The following is a 21608-nucleotide window of genomic DNA, read 5'->3' on the forward strand; positions in this document are numbered from 1 at the left end:
CTCAAACCGAAACTATTTTTTGATATACTCTAAACCCAAAACTCCACGGCCTTCGGCCTTCTCTTCAACCATAGGATAGATGATTTAGTATGCAAATTCTTACGATGGTGCATAATTTTTTTCTTATAAAATTGGTACAGCTACTCACAGGTTTCCTCTACTACTCCAAAGGGTATATATTGAAAATACTATCCTAATACCAGAACAAAAATCACGGTCTCTCGACGCGCGTTTCGTTAACCAATTAGCTATCTCAGGAGATCATCATGCGTCCTTAGGACGCTAACTTGGTTAGCGAAACACGCATTCATTGAGAGACCTTAATTTTCGTTCTGTTGTTGGTGAAGTATTTTCAATAGATACATTTCACGCCAGAGATTCCGGTACGAACTATCAGTTCCAAATAGTATTGAATGAATGGAACAGCAAGCTTATTCATAGAAGCAATTGTATCCAGTTCTGATGATTCCAATGGCCAGATCTGTCAGAGATTGTGCTGATACTTACCGCAGAGTTTTTTACTGCCTTTGATACCTTTAATAGTGGGTGGTTTCTACCCCAAGTCCACTTCCAACTATAAACTGCATATACTCCCAGTAATTATATACACAACAATAATGACAATAGTGAGAGACAGAATGAAGTAGACTGAGAAACACGCCCTTTCTAAATGTGACTGGCTGTTTTCGGTGATCAAAATTTTCGTCCAGGAGAACTCTATCCTATCGGTGGTTGAGGGATTTGCCACAAGACGTGAAGGTTCTTGTTCTATACCATATCCTCAACAGTGTTATGAATTGCACGTCAACAAATGGGACTATGCATATCCTTGTTTTAACCAAGTTCTGAATTTTAGGAACTATGTTGAGTGAGGCAAAATGAATTTTTTTTTAATTTATTCTGAATTATTTCTCATTTCTATTCTTTTTTTCATTTTGTATCTTGATCACTTTATTCGTTTCATTATATTTCCATTTCAGGTTTTATTGCTTAGTTTAATTGATATTTCAGCTATTCATTCTGATTTTATTTGTTTTTTCATAGATTTCGAATCATAGTGGACTCATATCAGACAATGGAAGTACGAACTTATGAAATTCATCATGTATCACTTGAATGAATTTGAAAATTTTCACATTGGGCTTCTGAGAAAATTCAATTTTTCTTTATTCATGAAAATAATCAAATAATTTTCACTCATATTTTTGTAACACGCTTTCATCAGCTCCACCCGCATGTATGTATATATGTTGGTTTGTTTGTTTGTTTGCTTGTAACTATATTTGACAGAATTATGAACATTATTGCTCGATCTATTCGTGGGCAGATGGCGGTATGTAAACTCCTTGATATATCAACATTATTGCTCGATCTATTCGTGGGCAGATGGCGCTGTATGTGACCTCCTTGATATATAAACATTATTGCTTGATCTTTTCGCGGGCAGATGGCGCTGTACGTAATCTCCTTGTTATATCGACATTATTGCTTGATCTATTCGCGGGCAGATGACGCTGTACTTATCCTCCTTGTAACCTTCCTTTGCGCGCCTTCTGACTTGTGCTTGGTAGGTGATTTTCAGATTCCCTCTCCGGAATCGGAAAATATCAATGGTAATTTTTCTAAACTATATAGGGCTGATTGATCCCAAAGTTTAGATGAAATAAATATAGTTTAAAAAACTTAAAAACACGCTTTTAAAGAACATCGAACTGAAAAGTAAAAAATATTTTTTTCTAAATAAGCTTAAAACAATAACGAACAAAAATACTGGTATTATTGTAAAAAAGGCGTGGGCACTTTGTGCCATATTTTTTGTATATCAAGCGCCCGTCGCTTTTTTCACAATAATACTAGTATTTTTCGTTCGTTATTGTTTTGAGCTTATATAAGAAAAAAATATTTTTAACTTTTCAGTTCGATGTTCTTTAAAAACGTATTTTTTTAGTTTTTCAAACTATATTTATTATTTCTACACGCGTTTTGCTGACACCATAGCTTCCTCAGTAGAAATGAATCATTTCTTCCTCGAAATATACGTATACGTAACCACCTACATCGTAGGTTCTGGTTAATGCCTGCCAGGCTTACCAGGCTAATATCTCGGTGAATATTGAATAAAATACGACATATATTCATGCAAAATACTTCACAGAGGTGTATTTGAAGAAGATATTGGTTCATTATTGAGTTAGAGATACGGCTTGAAAACGATTTAAAGACATCACAGAATCAAGAAGAAAATATTTTTGAAGATAATATTTTATGAATTATCTTCTTTTCTTCAGATATTCATTGACTTGTTTGTCATTATCTGTGATTGATATGAGGAACTTTTAATTTATATATTTAATTTTTTTTTCATATGCAACAAACTCATTAAGAAATATTTCATATATGATAAATTAATTGAAGGTTATTTGCTGATAATATTTACATACGCGCTAGTATTTACTTCGGAGTCACCATCGTCCAAAATCATATTTTACAAATGTCATTTGTTAAGCACCAATATTGCTGTCATGGCTGTGCAGGCTCGAATTCAATATCTCGAATTCAATGTGTTATCGATGGAAGCAAATTGTGAAAGAACTTACTCTTTTGATATCCTAGAGTTGAGTTGTCAGCGAACGATTGACTAGAAATATTTGCTTTCTCTTGCAAAGTTGTGACTATATTTTTATCGGCTTTGCCTGTGACCGAGGAAACTAGAGTTTTTTACACATCTTTACTGAGAATTAAATTGAAAGAAATGGAATTGGAGACTTATCTAGAAAACCGCAATAGCACGTGCTTCGGCCATCTTTCACGGAAGTGATTGTGAAGCTTCGACAAACATATTTTATGAATCTGGCTGTCATCCTAAAAACATGACATCGAAAATTCTAGGATTTCTTCCAGTTGATAAAAGGGGTCGCTTGCGACAGAACCATTTTGAAGTTGAGATGGAAAGTTATAGCAGAAATATGAAAATGATGGTGATAGTGACAATACTAACTATTCCTTCTATAAGTATCATACTATACATTTGTTCAATTTAGGTTAGTGAATTTTACTTGCTGCCAAAAATGATGGTTTTGAAATGACTTCTGCAGGAGGGGCAATGCCCGAAATCAGCATTTACTCACATATCCGATTGGAGAGCTATTTCACCTACGGAAGTTTTAATGAAAAATGTTATTTCTTGCTGCCAAAAATGGTGGTTATGAAATTACTTTTGCAGGAGGAACAATGCCCTAAAACAGCATTCATTCACATATCCGACTGAAGAGTTATTTCACCTACGGAAGTTTTGATGAACAATGTTATTTCTTGCTGCCAAAAATGGTGGTTATGAAATGACTTCTGCAGGAGGGGAAGTGCTCCAAATCAGCATTTACTCACATATCCGACTAGAGAGCTATTTCACCTACGGAAGTTTTGATAAACAATGTAATTTCTTGCTGCCAAAAATGGTGGTTTTGAAATGACTTCTGCAGGAGGGGCAATGCTCCAAATCAGCATTTACTCACATATCCGACCGAAGAGCTATTTCACCAACGGAAGTTTTGATGAACAATGTTATTTCTTGCCACCAAAAATGGTGGTTATGATATGACTTCTGCAGGAGGGGCAATGCTCCAAATCAGCATTTACTCACATATCCGACTGGAGAGCTATTTCACCTACGGAAGTTTTGATGAACAATGTTATTTCTTGCTGCCAAAAATGGTGGTTATGAAAAGACTTCTGCAGGAGGGGCAATGCTCCAAATCAGCATTTACTCACATTTCCGACTGGAGAGCTATTTCACCAACGGAAGTTTTGATGAACAATGTTATTTCTTGCTACCAAAAATGGTGGTTATGATATGACTTCTGCAGGAGGGGCAATGCTCCAAATCAGCATTTACTCACATTTCCGACTGGAGAGCTATTTCACCTACAGAAGTTTTGATAAACAATGTAATTTCTTGCTGCCAAAAATGATGGTTTTGAAATGACTTCTGCAGGAGGGGCAATGCTCCAAATCAGCATTTACTCACATATCCGACTGGAGAGCTATTTCACCAACGGAAGTTTTGATGAACAATGTTATTTCTTGCTACCAAGAATGGTGGTTATGATATGACTTCTGCAGGAGGGGCAATGCTCCAAATCAGCATTTACTCACATTTCCGACTGGAGAGCTATTTCACCAACGGAAGTTTTGATGAACAATGTTATTTCTTGCTGTCAAAAATGGTGGTTATGAAAAGACCTCTGCAGGAGGGGCAATGCTATAAATCAGCATTTACTCACATATCCGATTGAAGAGCTATTCCACCTACAGAAGTTTTGATAAACAATGCAATTTCTCGTGTCCTAGAATATGCACAAAAAAGGCAGCACGAAATCCACTTTATACTTCTTCAGGTGATGCTTTCCATGATTTATCATCTCTTCATACTTGTGACAAGACAAATAAGGTATAGGATCAAAAAAATATAACCTACCTTTTCACATATAGTCAGAGGGCATACTTGAAAACTGACTATAAATCAAATCATCTAAAAGAACCATTCGTTCAGGCCAGTCTCAACTCCCTACACTGGTATTAGCCCTTCGTTATATTAGCTAGGGGAGTAGTTGTTTTCTGATATATGTCAGCCCAGGGAGTGTAGGGAGTTGAGAGTCTAGGGAGTTGACACTGACCTGAACGAATTGTCATTTTAGATGATTTGATGTAACCTAACATCAACATTAATTTTTACATTCATTCATCTATTCAATACGAATTGGAAACATAACTAGTATTATTCCTGAGATATCTTTTTTTAAGATAATAACTTACTTTATAGCCTCATGAAATTAGAAATATTTAATTTTGAGAAAATGTTAGTTTCAATAGTGAAATTACTTTACCTTCAAAATCTTCTCCAAGAGGATAATGCACTTCGAGATTCCCTCTCATACACTTTGACTCTTCCATGTCAGTTTCGGAAACCATACTGTATATTCTGAAATTAACAAAATATTTGATAGTCTTCAGACATTGAAGTGTGAGTAAGTACTATTCAATATCGATCAGATTGGTTGAAAAAATGACACTATGTTGAAGTAAACTTGAAAATGATTCTATAAACCGAAACCGGCCGTGAACAAATGAAAATCTTAGTAGGAATTAGCCAAGAGTTATTTTCTTCATCCTATATTTAATAAAAAAGTATTAGTCTGCATCACAAATCTGATCTAAAAATATGGGCAATATCATTGGATTCAGAACGACGTGTAGAAAAAGGCATTGAGAAAAGTAATCCATATAAAAGGTGCAACTTCGTTCCCCCATTTTCATGAAAAACGACATGCGTCTCAACTCATGCGATTTTGGTGAGATTTGTGACAACGTATGAATCATTTTACATGTGCCATCGCTTTAAGTAGTCCCACTGACTTCATTCTACAAAGTATGATACTTTGTAGAATGAAGTCTGCATGGAAAGAATATCTGAGTGGATTCAAAAAAATATACAATTGTAGACTTTCAAATCATTTCGGTGTCCCTATTTTCACAAATAACGAAATTAAACTTTAAGTTTGAGTCTTTGAAATATGTGTAACAAAATACTTTCTCAATTTCATACCCAAGAACATGTTTATAAATGATTTTCCTATTTATATAATGATAACACTTTCAAAATACAAATCATGGAGTTATAAAACAATAACAAAAATTGATTCCAGTGGCGAATTTGCTTTTTTAGCTACAGGAAAACCCGGAAAAACCTGCAGCAACACATCATCTGAAGATCTTGATCTGCCAATAGCAGGGGAGCCCACGATGCAAAATGGGGATTTACTCGAGCGTCATAGAGACCTATTAGGTTGCAAAGCTTATATAATAAAATTATGATTTCCTACCACGTAGTAACGGCTACATACATCAATTAATTGATTAATTGAATATCATTTCCATCTTCATCACGAACGAGTCTCTGTGATCACCTCTGATGGCGTCGTGGCAACAGAATTCAGAGTGGGGACGCAGTGAGAGAGTAATAGATAGAGAAAAAGTGAAAAAGGAATAGAAACGCGGAGAGAGAAATATAGGCATTACGTAGCTCCACGCATTAAACTTTCTCGACAAATTTTAGCTATTTCTGCATGCGGAAATCGTCAGATTATATATTTTTCGATATCCTTGAATTATTTACTTCAAAATAAAAAAAAAATAGCTACGCTCGAGAATGTCGAGATGACGTTTTTTTACAACTTTGCTGCCCTCCCCTTCCTTTACGTCACTCTCAAATTGTCAGATTACTGGAGTATACAACTTTCAGCATGTAATTAACTCAAACTATCTTAATCTGACGCGCTCGAGAATTTCTGATGATCAATTTTTTTTTACTGATCTGATCCTTTATCCTTCACGGGCTGCCTTATATATGGGGCTCATATTTGGTGAAGGTACTTAACCGGGTACAAGGTATCTCCCTGTATATTAATCTGCCGTGCTTCAGTAAATCCCGAAACCCCCGCTTGGGCTCCCCTATTACAATGTTCTCTTTCTCATAAATGAATGAAAACTAATGTAAGGTTTATGTCAAATACGTTATTCCATAAGGAAATGATAGAATGATTGAAAAAATGAAAATGATGAAACATTGCTTATTTGTGACAGGTTTCAATTCTCATTTTCTCACACGCTATTTTGCCTAATTTGAGCCGTCTCTCTCGAAGACTGTCCATTATTTTCCGTTATGCCCATCATACATTCGATCAGGACGTTGGAAAGTACGTCTCAGCAATATTATTCTTCAATAAAACTTGCTACAAATTTTTTCATATATATTTATAGTGTTGTAATTTGTGACATTATCAATATACCCATTTTTTTACTTCCATAATTTTTTCCATGTATCAGCCCCTATACCGAGTGACACATACTCAAGGTACACTCCCTTTCACTACTTCATTTCAGCAATATTTCTGAAATTCGAAATATTGAATGTGCTCACTAGACGTCACTTTTTGACATATTTGTTAAACAAATTGAACTTCCGGTTTTTCCGGAAATGGCAACAACTTTTGATTTTCAAACAGGACATCCTGTATATTATGACAAGATCAGTTAGCGATGATCATGAGAAAACCAATGATACTAGGTGTGATGGTGTTACCTTCAGTGACAACGGAAATATCACCATTTATCTTATAAATAAGCTCCATGAGTAGGACAAAAAACCTTTTTCTTGAGTGTCCATCCAACTCTCTCTTCCAGTCATCGAGCTTATGGATGAAATAAATAGCGGTATCTCCTTAGTCATTAGACACGATAAAACCAAATATCGTTGAATTCCTCATGATCAGCTCTGACCGATCAGGGTGCCTCATTTGAAATCCAAAAATTGATGTCATTTTTGGAAAAACAGAAATTAGAATTTGTTCCACAAATTTCTCAAAGAGTGCTGTCTAGTAAGCATATTCAATGTTCCCAGAAATATAGCCAGAGAAACGAAGGAGAAAAGGGGGCTATAACATGAATATATGTCACACGGTATATCAACTGAATCATATTCTATATAAGCATATCCATATCCATTGACTAATTTCCTCACAATTTATTGTTTTCATAATGTTATCGAAATTACTTTTTGGCAAACGGTGCTTCAAAGACACAATACCCATGAAATAATTGCTAAAGTGCACGCTACAATTTCCGAGAGGCATGAAGTTGCAAAATAATACGGCCTATTCCTCCAGTTTTCCTTCCAAATTCGCAGTTTGCCGACTTTTAGTAATTTTTATCCCGAATACAGCCCATTATTATCCGTTGTGCCCGTGAAGTATTTTGATCAGGACATTGAAATGTTCATCATACCAAAAAATCAGCTGAATTCACCGAAAGCCATTCTCCATAAGGTTTGTGCATGGTCCTTTGTCATAAGTATACATCGTTGAAATCGCCCATTTGGCATTTCCTAGAAATATATGTTGTCTGTAATACTGAACCAAAACACGATATAAATCTACATTAATAAATATTCCAGAAAAAACTCAGTGCTAGCACAATATTTCGGAAATTTTCGGTTGACAAGAAGAGTCAGTCGAAATTGAAAACGTGGAATTTTACGATTGAGACAGAAACATTGTTAGTTCCAAAATTACTGAAACTACTCGTAGTTTATTGTAATTGTACAGTATCATACTGCAGTGAAACTTGCAACTGTAGGAAAACAGGGATGAATTGCACCCGATCATGCAAGGATGCAGAGGTGAAAATTGCAATTATGCCTCGGATCTCGTTGAATATACCTACTGATAATATCGGTGAAGATGACAAATTTTGTAATGATGTTAATACCAACTTCAAACACGGGTCCATCATGTCAAAAAATAATTCAGGCAGTCTACGGGTCTACGGGATAGTATCTACCGCAGTAGTAAACGAAACGTCAGACATAAACACCTGCATGAAAACCATGGCAAAAAAAAGAAACAAGCTTTCACACAGTTTTCTCTGGCCGTGAAAGTTTACATTCTTTGATACTGTATATTATTTATCATACCACCTGTCAGTTTGGCGTCTTCATCTAGTTTGATAACTTCAAATACTTGCAGATTTTCAATGGAAATGTACAATGAACTTTTTGTAATGAAAGTAGCACTTTCAAAAACTACATCATACATAAAATGTCAGTATTACTCCTTCTATCCATATTTTCTGCTCAACTGACCTCCAGTGTTGAAATGAAAAAATGACCATCAAGACAAAAATTATCGAATGATATTGAAAATTGTGTTATGAAATGAACTTATGATTCAGTCAATACCACTTGGTATATATGTAAGAATGAAATAAACTGGTTACCTGAGAACCATACGCAGTTGTAGCCGACACAACGGTTGTTGAAAAACACTTGTTAAAAAAATCTGTTCAAAATCTGTTTAAAATCTGTTTTTCCGTTAATCAGCTGCCGCCCCCATACGAACGATAACTCTCAGAAGTTGAGAAATTTGTGTGAGAAGGACTAACGAGGTCTTACCTTTTAACGTGTGATTCCTAACCGTGTTAGGAAAAACACTTGTGAAGGAATTAATTACCAACTTGCTGACATTTGATGCGATAAATATTGGCAACGTTGTTAGAATTTTCAATATGCTATTTCGTTTATGAATATATACTCACTGGACTCACATCTGATAATCAGATGTCTGATGAGGGTGTATACTGGGAAACCCTTATGAATGTTTGACGGGTGGAAGCTCTACTATCAAATCAATAGTAAGTTCTTTTTTTATGGCTATGAAAATGTCATGCCAGCCTACAGAAATCACAAGTGTGTCACACTTGTGTGTTCAGGTGAAAATGAATATCAATTCATTCGTATTTTTAATAAATTTCGTTTATCATATTGATGAGTCTATCAAATTATGGATCGATATATCAACGAATATGGAAAAGAGCCCATCAAAGGTGAATTCGTCGAATTTCAACGAAATAACAAAAACTTTAACTTACAACATAAGTACTCTTCATATGAATATCAGACGCATTAAAAAAAATTCGACGGATTGATAGTTTTTCTGGATCAGTTCAAAAAATATTTCGATGTAATACTTCTTTCAGTAACCTACAGAGTGCATGGGTTGGTGGTACCCACAATAAAAATGATGAAATAATTGTTTACATAATAAAGAATATCACTTACGACTCTATTTTCGTAGATATTGGTAGTCTAAAAGCTGTTGAACTAACTATTTAGGGATTTGAAAGTGAAGTCATTATAACTATTTTTTGTAAATCGTCGAACATATTATTATGTCCTGGACTATTCAATTCGAAACTCGCGAAATACCTTAAAAATAATATTGAAAAAAGTCATATAATCACAGGTGACATAAATATCGATGAATTATATCGAGGAATACAAAAGTTTTTTGAGCTCTTTTGATTTCATCTCTTACAATAATCAATACACGAGACCAATAAGCGAAACATGCCTAGATCATTTTCATACTAGGTGTAACGGAAAATTATCAGAGAATATCAGTTCATTTGTCTTCGAATATACAATAACTGACTAAGCAGTACTGCCCAGTCTTGAGAAACGGCATTTAGCTATTGATGGAACGATTATGATCTTGTCTCAGAAACATGGAATTCTATGTATGAATCGAATTATGTGAACAAAATGACCTAATTATTCATGAACACTCTTTCCAAACATATAGAAAATAACACAAAACCAGTAGAAGTAGCGAAGAAGATCGAATCTAAAAAACCATGGATTATATCCATCAAGAACAAAAATAAACTATATTAAATGTCACAATTCAATCCACATAACATATACTTCGAAATCCAAAAAATATTACTACATATGTATAGAGGTTTGATAGAAAAAATAAAAACACTTATGGCAATGCTTCAGTGAAATACGTGGTAACGCAGAAACTGAAAAAAAATTGAGCAAATAAGAAACGGAATGAATTAAATTATTACCGATATGGAAGATATATCAGATGAATTCAACGACTATTTCTGTGACTTGAGAAAAACTGTCGAAAAAATCAATATTCCCAAAAATTTTGAAGGAAAAATCAATAATTTTAAAAATGAAATATATCTTTTTCCAACGTAATTTGAAGTCGAATGAATACTCAAAACACTAAAGAATAAATAAAAACCAGGGAAGAGATAAAATAAGGTCAGAAAATTTTGAAAGAAACATCATATCAAATCGCTGCTCCAATAACGTTTCTAATTATTGTATGTTTCAACACAGGATTGTTTTCCATATTATTCAAAATGGCAATTGTAAAACCTCTATTCACAAAATGCGATGAAAAAAAAAACGAAAATTATCGTCCAATCTCGCTAATTTTGGATATTACTGAAGTATTCTACTAAAGATGTGTCATTAAATACTTCGTTTCATTATAAAATGTCCTCATTGAAACGTCACATCATAAAAAAGATTCCATAATCTACTAGGAATTGCTCTGCCTCTGCCCTTTGCGAAATTATGGATGGATGTTTGCGTACAAACTCTCCAACAATCTGGGAAAACTTGTTAAATTTTCTTATACCTTCGTTTGTTTGAAGGTGATTGTTTCATGATGAATTTCACTAGTTCGGACTTCCATTGTATACTATATAAAATGATTTGAAATCCGTGAAATAACTAAAAAAGAAATGACTGTCCAGTCTGACCAGTCATCACCCGAAGAAGATTGTAGATACTAACAATCGAAACGTCGTTAACTAACGTGACTTGGAATCTCTCAACTTTTTATTTTTATTTTTATTTTTTTCATTTCTTTATTTTTATTTATTTTTGTTCAATTGTTCTATTTTATTTCACTATTATTTCATTTCAGGTTTATTTTGCTTGATATAATTGTTTTTTTTCCGCTATTCATTTTTTATTCTTCTTTTTTAGTTGTTTCAGGGAATTCAAATCATTTTATATAGTAGACAATGAAAGTCCGAACTGGTGAAATTTCTTATACGTAGTTCACTATCTCACATGCCAAGGACTCTCTTACAAAGAAAAACATCAAACTTCCTAATTCCAAGACCAATGTCATTCCATGTCAGATCGATAAAAGGAAATATAACCAAAACTTTTCTAAGCTTGTTTTGAGTACAATAGCTGATGGTCACATTCTGTCAGAATCTCGAGCTCGAGTGATACGTTGGCCGAATATGATGTATCCACACTTTCAGTTCTCCGATCAAAACACTCACGCATTCTCTGAATTCGCAACTACCATACGATTTTTCAGAGTTTCCGGTGTTCCCATTTTCAGAACGTGAAAAATTGGAGGCAATTGAATCTTTTCGTTTTAGTTCTGCTAGTGGTTAAGATTCTTTTCATCCTAGTCACATGCAAGAACTCATTAGTCACAGCTTTGGAAATTCAGGACAGAAACTTCTTTCTTCTGTTACGAAATCATGTAACTTCATTTTTACGGATAGGATTTCTCCAGAAATATGTCCTATACTTTTTGGCGCGTCACTGTGTGTTCTTCGAAAAAAGGATGGAGGACCGATACAAAAGGACCGATTGCTGTCGGTACCCTTTATCGTCGATATGTAGCTGAACTTGGTTATATGATAATCAAATACGAGCAAGCAATGCTTCCTGTAAACCCACGCGAACTAGGGCTACGTTCGGCTTCTTCCTCAGATTTTTCAGCTTTTCTGTCGAAGGTTTTCTGATCTTATCGATTCCATCCTTCCTTCCATATTTATCAATATAAAAGATGTTTCTAATGGTGGAAATGCTGAAGGTGAATCACTTTGGCATGCCGCAACTGATATTGCTCTTCTCACAGATAAAAAGAAAATAATACAAAGAACAGGGGACCGACCTCTTCTGAACATTATGAACGATAAATCTTTCACAATAGCAGTAGGACTTAAGATGGCTTTATCTATTTGTGTATCTCATCCTTGTGTTAGCAGTTGTGTAGTTGATGAGAAAGGTATGCATGGTTGTTACATGCTTGTTACAAAAATATTTGTAACAAGCTAGGAGGTTTTCTTTTACGTTTCAAATACTTGAGAGAAATACTGGACTTAAAAAATTACCTTTTCGAGTAACGCACTGTATAGAGAAAGTCAACTTTTCGATCCAAGAAAACTCTTCTGTCTCAAAATCATATTCGGCATCTACCAGAAAAAAAAGTTCATCCCATCGAACATGGCTATTGTACTCGGAGCAGAGAAAAAAAAACTTTTAGTGCCAAAAGCCATCAAAAACTTCAACTCATTCAAAACTCATGTATATAAAACTATAAAAAACTATTTTTCTACAATAAATAAATATTTTTTCATTATTAATATGCCATTGTGACTATTTGTTTCATTAGTAATATGGATTGTTTTTTTTCTCCGTTATATAAAAAAAATATTTTCTTCTTCATAATTTAAGTTTTTATTATTCGCAATCTGTTTATTTATATTCATATATTCATGAAAATATCTTATGTCACACAATTAGATATACAGTTTAGAAGATTCATGAATGAACATTATCATTATTTTTTTTCATCGTAGTGTGCGCTAGTCAGGCCCTATCCCTCGAAGCCCCGATACATTCGTGAGGGCCCGCCAGCATTATCAACCAATGACCACTTCCCACACCGTGGTGTAAGTGATCATTGGGTCCGAGAATTATGTACCCTGAGCAAGCGCAATGAGCCAAGAATGACAGCCTTCTGCATCTGTGCGGCTAAGATTTCTGCCTTAGTGCAGCAAGCCAGTATGATTTCATGATTCAGAAGTAGAGAGGACATAATTCCACCAAGGACCCCATTGATCAGAACAACCATCTTGACAGAGTGATCTGGATAGAGTCTGCGGAGTTCGAAGAAAAAATCTCGATATTTTATTCGTTTTTCCTCCTCTTTCCTGATGATAATCGTCTCGCCAGGAGCTGAAAACTCCACGACAAATATCGTTTTGGTCTGGTGGTCGAGAAGGACTACATCAGGCTTATTAGCTTGTATAAGCCTGAGGGTGTGGAACGGATAGTTCCAATAAATTCGGCACTTCTCGTTCCACACAACGGATTCAATATCCCCCGGAGCGTAGGGCAACATCGGTGTCTTGTCAATACCGTAAGAGTGTCGTAGATGGTAATATAGCACTCTCAGGGCCGCGTTATGTAGATGGATATAGGCCGAAACCGCATATGATGAACATGCTGATAGCAAGTGCATTAGGGTCTCGGGCGCCTCGCGGCAGGCCCTGCACTTTTTGTCAGGAACCTCTATACCCATCACGCGACTGCAGTAGACTAAGGTATTGAAGACACCATCCTGGCAAGCCATGATGAACCCCTCAGTTTCCGACTTCAGCCCACTCGACCTGAGAAAAGCGAACGTCAGGCGCTTTGATAAGCCAATGTCCCCAATGTTATTGAAAAAGACCCCATGTATTGGCTTATCCTTGTGTCTCCGCAGAAGTAAGGTGATCTCTGCGGCTTTTATCTGAGCTTTTTGCTGAACGGGTTCCAACTCGGTAACAGAGTTGTGGTCACCTCATTCAGAGTAGAAAACTATATCGAGTTCATCACCTGCTCGAGCAGCTGCCCTAGAGAGGAATGCTCCAATTCCTGCTCTCTCATGGTCACGGACCATGCAGAGAAGGGGATCCGAACTCCTGATGACTTTACAGGCTGTATCCAGTAAAATTCTGTCATGTAGATACTCCAAACTCCAAAGTCCACGGCCTCCCTGTTGTCGGGAGAAGTACAACCGTGGAACAGACGATTCGGGATGAAAACTTCTATAGAGATGCATCATTTTTTGGGTCTTTACGTCGAGTTGATACAGCTTTTCCCGAGTCAACTTCACTACTCCAAACGAGTAGAGTAAGATTGAAGCGGCAAGCATATTTGTTGCAGCAACTTCGTTCTTCCACGACAGTTCCGATGACCAGATCTGTCGAAGTTTGTGCTAATACTTGCTGCGGAGAGATATTTTCACTGCTGTTATCTCTTGTGAGTGGCGTTGTTTCACCCCGAGGTAAGTATACGTCTCTCCGACATCCAGAAGGTGTAGGATACTTCTATCTATGAGTTGCACATCCTCTCAGTAGTCCCCGCATCATCCTCTTTCGAGATGGACCATTGCACCCGAATTTAATACCGATAGCATGCGTGTACTCTTCCACCACCCTCAAGGACTGATGGAGATCCTTCTCTCCAGTTGCATAAATTTCAAGATCATTCATATAAAACTGATGGGTGACCTTGTGCCTCCGGTTTTCGGGGGAACCACAGTTATACCCTCGAGTATTTCTGAGCGCAACGGATAATGACAATAGTGAGATGCAGACGAGAAGGATACTGAGGGAATCACCCTGAAATACACCCCTTCTGAAAGTGACCCACCCTGTTTGGACTCTTGCTTGACCAGATGTTATGGTGAAGCGAGTTCGCCAAAGTGGTATCAGTTGTTCAATGCATCTCACTTTGTTGTCTGGTACCGCAAGGCATCTGAGCAAATGCAATATGAGCAAAATTGTATCAAAATCCAGGCCATAGAGAGGTTACGCTTGTATTGTATCGAGTCCTGCGTTACACATCTATCGATGAGCAGGTTTTCTTTACATCCAGCGACTCCTCTCTTCGACCCCCTCTGCTCATATATCTATTCGAACACTCGGTCAACTGCGGTGAGTATTCATGTGTATAAGATGCTTGTTAACGACTTATAACACGAATTCAAGCATATTATCGGTCTGTAATCCTTAGGAATCGACTTCTGTAATTTTGTTTTTTAGGTATGCAATGGAGCTCTTAAAACATGCCATAGCCGGAGGGCCATTCGTAGCATCTGATATAATTTTTTTTTTTACATGGATGCATATTACTCTAATGATCTTGAAGTCTTGAACGCTACATCGCTTCATTCGAAAATGATTTCAGGTAAAAAAGGCACATAGGTGAAGATAAGTTCGCTTTTCAATGAATCCGTATTCAATATCTTCCTCGCTATATTGCCGTCTCTTCTTTCTTGTTTTCGACAGAGTTTTATTTTTACAAATACGTAAGTAAAGTGTTGACTTTAAGTACCTACTGACTTAATGACTGTGCTCGAAACCAATTATGGAGTTGAAAAGGATCATGAAGCGGGGTACGCTGCGTGGAAGCATTGAAATACAGCACGCACTGATAGGAAAAAGAAAAAACATGCACAAACTCATTTATCTCATCCAACGCTCAATAGTACTGAACAAAAGAATCGTACATTATTTGTTCACGCCAAACGTGAATTACAATTGAACCTTCTAATTTCAATATTATTTTTTCTTAATTTTCAGTTGATTGGGTACATAAAAAATCCTGCGTTCAGCAAGTACTCAGCTTGTCCACAGCAATAGCTATACCTATTTTGATACGTGCCTTCGACACGCGACACTTGAAGGCACAGATATTTTGCAATGTTTGATGCCTTTCACTGAATATTCCAAGACATAAATAACATCGAGAACGCATTGTAAATAATAAATATTCAAAATATTTCTACAATACAATTGAATATGAATATGAACTAATAAATGAGTGTTTTATAGAAGGAGGATTTTAATTCCAGTGAATTCTGAAATATGAAGTGGCTGCAGTTACATATCACGAATCGCCCCCTTGAATCACATAAGCTCCTTCCAATTTTTTCTGGGCCCCTTGCCACCCCTCTAGGCCTCCAGCGTTATCACCTACTTTAGGAAATACTGTTCTTGAATACACACAATTGTATGTAGCAGAAGCACAAAAATCCAACAAAATATGCAGCACACATATATGCTGTTGGTTGTCACATGTGACTACCAGCCCTCGTCAAGTTGAGACAACCAGCCCCAAAACATATTTCAGAACATAACTACCCAAAATGACTCTAAATCAATATTCATTCATGAAAACGAATAGTGATATCATGGTCACATCAAAAATACATGATAGAAACATTTTTTTTTCGGAAAATTCTAGTATACTAACGGGACCCGACACAAATGCACAAAAAATTACTTTTGTCTCCGAAAAAACCAAATGTACTTATCTTCGTCACACAGTGTGAGACTGAATTGAAGTGACGTTAAGTAGAGGTATTGCTCTCCCGATCCTTCGAAATCGTTCAATGAACTCTTTCGTGCGTTCAATTTTTCGATATGGCTGCTGTGACAAATAACCCGTGACACAACCATGGAACAGAATATAACAATTTGATGCAAGTGTGATGGAACAACTGCTGTTACAGTATGCCTATAAATAAGAAAACACCGTTTCCAAACTTCATTGAGACTATATCAAAATTTTGAAAATTATCACTGATATATTTAAGAATTATTACTTTTATTTGTAGAAAATTTTGAGTTCGTAAAAAATGTATATGGACTTTATTGATGAGAGTTTATGAAACATCAAATCTGCTAATTGAAAATAATTTTTATTTATCCATTATTTCATTATTTTTGAGGTGGTTCATATTAGATCTTCTATCACGGCAATTTTCTGACTGTAATATAGAAGCCATTTCCAAGAACATTATTTCAGACTAATTTTTTCCAATTGCCATAATTTCATGTGAGGCAATCCGATCTTTGAGTAATCTTGATGTTTGAGCAATATATTCACTTTCAGAATCATTGCATGGAATTGAATGAACTAATTTCTGCTGTAAGTTGATTGTGGTTTTATCATTAAGATCTGAAAAAGAATTTCCAAAAGTTACCAAGGTTCTGAATGCTATTTTAAAATTAACATTTTTGAAAATTCTACACAACTCAGGTGTCACATCAATAATGAACAGTGAATGAGTCTCATTTATTATAATTTTTTCACCGTAGTGTGCGCTGGTCAGGCCCTATCCCCCGAAGCCCCGATACATTCGTGAGGGCGCGCCAACATTATCAACCAATGCCCACTCCCCACACCGTGGGGACTGAGCTCTAATAGATGATACGGATGACATTATTATTGAAGAATCGCAAATCAGGAGAATGCGATTTTTTATTTATTCGACTGATTGTGGTATGAGCAGTAATTGAGAAATCTGCCAGAACTGACAGGCTTTCGATACTAATCTTTGCGAGGAATATTCTCCGGGTTTCTGATGAACCAGTGTTAAGGAAAATATTCCTTTGTTCTTCGTTTTCTGTTCCGATGGTGAAATGTATGTGAGGGTCATTACTATTGAATAAATCGACAATATTTCATCTTTGGGACATGCAGTCATGGTATCATCTGAATATTTTTCTACAAAAAAAAAGTTGAAAAAGGTGGTATTTGTTAGACCAAATTTAGCGGGTCATCCACGACATATGTCGTCCGGGCAAATCATAACATTTTGAAAGCGTACCATTATAATTGTTGACGCACTTTTTTGTTGATTCATCTCGTAATGCGCCCGAAAATTTCTCAAAGATTTCATACATAAACTAAAGTGGCAACCCAGCTCGCTCGAAGGCAGATCGATGCCGATAAGGACGTTAGGAGTTTTTCACAAGTCAGCGACTATCAAAGACGTTCTTCATCTGTAGAATAATTTGGAAACTGTTTTTTTTTTAAGTTGTTCAGTTAAAGAGAAGAATGTAGAAGAATTAAAGTGATTATGCGGATTTGTTTCATGCTAATAATATCCAAGTTCCAAGTATTTTATTATTTTACCAATGTGCTGAATCATGATAGATTGTGACTGTTACATTTAATCTATTTATTTTAGGTTTCGTTTGCGAAAAATTTTCTAGTGAGCTGAATTTTTTCATAAACCTCCATTATGGCGTTGTAATGGAGATGTAAAAACTTGACATCGATATAGTGCCGGTTATAAATGTCAAAAAGTCGGGAAATTCCATTATTCACAAATATCTCGCTTCCTATTGCTCGAAGGTCAAAATATCTCATTATAAAAATGCACCTTGCATTTTTTTATAAAATTAACCGTTTCTGGAGTGAGCCCTTATCACCTTCGGAGTGCGATGCAATGCGCGTTTTTTTACACGGTTTCACCCGTAGGCATAATATATAATATGTAATGAGAGGTTATTTTTATTTATGAGTGAATAATTTTTATTTGAATACCAAAATAATACGGAAAAAAATAAAGTTCAGTATGTAATTGTTTTTTGTCATTCATTGTCGATATCTTCAGTTTCTATTCGTCAGCTTCCATGACTCGAAGACGTTCATCATAATAATTTTGTTTGTTTCTTCTTCGTATCACGAATTAGACAATATATTAGTTACAGTATCGCGAAAGCAAATTATTGTTGAAGATTTACTTTTCGCAATAATCACAATATTACTCCCATATCGAGCAATCAATTTTTTTATTGTTGTTTCATCGTAATCTTTCATCACATCTTTCATTTCAGCCAAAGTGTATTGACAGTCGTCATCGTTTACTATGTAATGAAAAACATTATCAATGACAATTCTAATATTTTCATCCAATGGACGGCCTGCGTCACCCTTTCCATCGACTAACAAAAAATTGGAGAAACATATTTCATGGCAAAAAAAAAATTAAACCAAAAAAGTCAGCTGGAGTGGATGGTATACCGCCATATATACTTAAAGGCTGTCATGAATGGCTCAGAACACCATTGCTTCATATTTTCAACCTAATAATAACTAGCAAAACTTTTCCATCTATTTGGAAAACATCTATAGTTACTCCCATACATAAATCGAACGATAAAAAGGATATAGAGAACTACAGGCCTATTTCAATACTATGTTCTCCAGCAAAATTATTTGAACAAATTATTCATACAAAGTTAAATCAATATGCCAATAAATATATTGTTTCAGAGCAGCATGGTTTTATGGTTAATAAATCAATTAGATCTAATCTATTTCTGTTCAGTAATTTTGTCTCTGAATGTTTTGGAAACAAGTCTCAATTGGATATAGTGAATACTGATTTCAGGAAAGCATTTGATCAGGTGAATCACGATGTATTACTGTATAAATTGGGAAAGTATGGAGTAATAGGAGGGACATTGCAGTTATTATCAAATTACCTACAAAATAGATTCTTCATGGTTAAGCACAATCAAAATATATCGTCAAAGTTTCCTATAACTTCCGGAGTCCCACAAGGCTCTGATTTGGGGCCTCTATTGTTTTCATGGTTTATTAATGATCTACCTTCAGTGCTGAATTATTCATCCGGTTTGCTTTTCGCAGAAGATTTTAGAGTTTTTAAAAATGTAAAAACGGTGAGGGACTGTATACTCCTACAGAAAGATGTAAACAATAAAGTGAAATGGAGTAACGACAACAAACTTTCATTCAACATAAATAAATGCCATGTCTTAACTATACATAGGATCAAGCACCCAGTTATTTTTGATTACACAATGGACAATGAAGCATTGGAGCGTGTAGAGGAAGTTAAAGATTTGGGGGTAACCTATAATAACACATTTTCCTTTGCCAACCATATCTACAATGTCATCAAATCTGCTAATCGAATGTTGGGATATATAATTAGAGAAAGTAGACATTTCAACAGTATTAAAACTATTAAATTATTTTATCATACCTTAGTTCGGCCCAAACTTGAGTATGCATCCGAAGTTTGGTCAAACGAGAATGCAACGCTATTAGGTGATATAGAAAAAGTGCAAAATAAATTGCTGAGATATCTCTATTTCAAAAAATATCATAAATGGCCGGATTATAGAACGGTACGAACAACAACACTTAGAGCAGAATTTAAAATATTATCTCTACAGCAAAGACGTTGTTTGAATATTATGATATTTTTGTATAAAATCTTAAACAATAGAATAAATTGTCCGGAAATTCTATCGTTAATACCTTTTAATGTTCCGCTGCGACGCACACGTTCATCATTTGAATTTAACTATCCTGTAAATTTATATGGATCTAGATCTTCTCTTGTATACATGCTCCGATTGGCTAATCAAACAGGTGTTTTAATATCATTGGACTGGACTTTATCGCAAAACAGTTTTCGCCAGTTGATATTAAATTATTTGGTTAGTATTTCTGAATAACGTCTCCCTGTCATTCTGGTATATTGGCAGTTAAGGTTGTGTAAACATTATGTTGCTATTTTTAGTATTAATTTTATTGTATATTGTAGTATTGAACTAAAATTTTTGTTTTTTTTTGTTATATCCATGTAATTAGGCTAATCAGCCTGTTTGGATGAATAAATAAATAAATAAATAAAATAAATGATACTTAGTTATCATCAAGTCATACTCAAAATTCACACGCTCCTTTATCATTATTACATATTTATCACAGCGCGCCTCTGCAGCTTTCAATACTGTGTCTTCAAATGTAATAACACCTCTGTTATTTTTTTTCTTCTTCTTTCAATTTCTCCACCCGCTTCTTCTCCACAAAACAAATCTAAAGAGCTGATTCTCTTCTTACGCGGAGATTTTGATGTACCCGTCTTTTCTTGGCGTCGTTTAAAAGCCGCAATACTCAAATGGTTCTTATAATTTTTACGACAATTACTATGAACATTCACGAAAGTTATATCTAAATATTCGATATTACCATCACCTCTAGCGATACTAGCATTTTTTAATGTTTGTAGACCACGCTTATCTTCTACTACTTCACCATCCGATATCAATTCATTGCATATAAAACATGTATAATTCGTTATGAAAACTGTTCGAGAGCAATAAACATTTTTCAACTGAGCTATATAAACACAGTCCGACAGGCAGTAGTAGGTATGAAAATATGGAACATTTGGAAGTAGACGTAGTTTGTATAATATATAATAATACTAAGTTCTATAACCTCTATAATGTAAGTATCAGATAGAAGTTTTTGCAATACTCAAAAACAAGAATGAAAAGCAATAGAGTTTACGCCTTGGTGAATGGTAGACAATACTTTAGGTGACTGTATTCTAGTCACTTTCTCAACGCTCTACTTCGAAAACGCGTAATTTTAACGGAAAATGCAAAGACTTTTTTTTCAATAATTTTACATCGACGATTTTCATGATCTCTAATAACCTCCGAGCAATAGGTGGCGAGAAATTCGCGAAAAACTGATTTTCTTGACCTTTTGACCTTTATAACTTGTTTAGCCGGCACGATATCAATGTCGATTTTTCACATCTCCATGGCAATGC

General features: G+C 35.3%; 1 protein-coding gene across 5 annotated transcripts in view; it reads right to left on the reverse strand.

Annotated features, from left to right (window-relative positions):
• The window catches only part of LOC111509637 (electroneutral sodium bicarbonate exchanger 1), a 106652-nt gene that overhangs the window by 60314 nt on the left and 24730 nt on the right, over positions 1 to 21608 (reverse strand). For 3 of the 5 annotated variants that reach the window (XM_074183510.1, XM_074183511.1, XM_074183513.1), the window contains one exon: positions 4884 to 4978. In XM_074183510.1, coding sequence (XP_074039611.1) covers positions 4884 to 4968 — 85 coding nt within the window. In that variant the 5' untranslated portion in view covers positions 4969 to 4978. Of the gene's footprint in view, positions 1 to 4883; positions 4985 to 7839; positions 7940 to 21608 lie in introns of those variants that run through there. The other 2 variants (XM_074183512.1, XM_074183515.1) reach the window with 2 other exon arrangements.

This window comes from Leptinotarsa decemlineata, unplaced genomic scaffold (genome assembly GCF_025532065.1).
Source record: "Leptinotarsa decemlineata unplaced genomic scaffold, Ldec_3_MD MMD2_tig00026340_RagTag_RagTag, whole genome shotgun sequence".
NCBI classification, from domain to species: domain Eukaryota; kingdom Metazoa; phylum Arthropoda; class Insecta; order Coleoptera; family Chrysomelidae; genus Leptinotarsa; species Leptinotarsa decemlineata.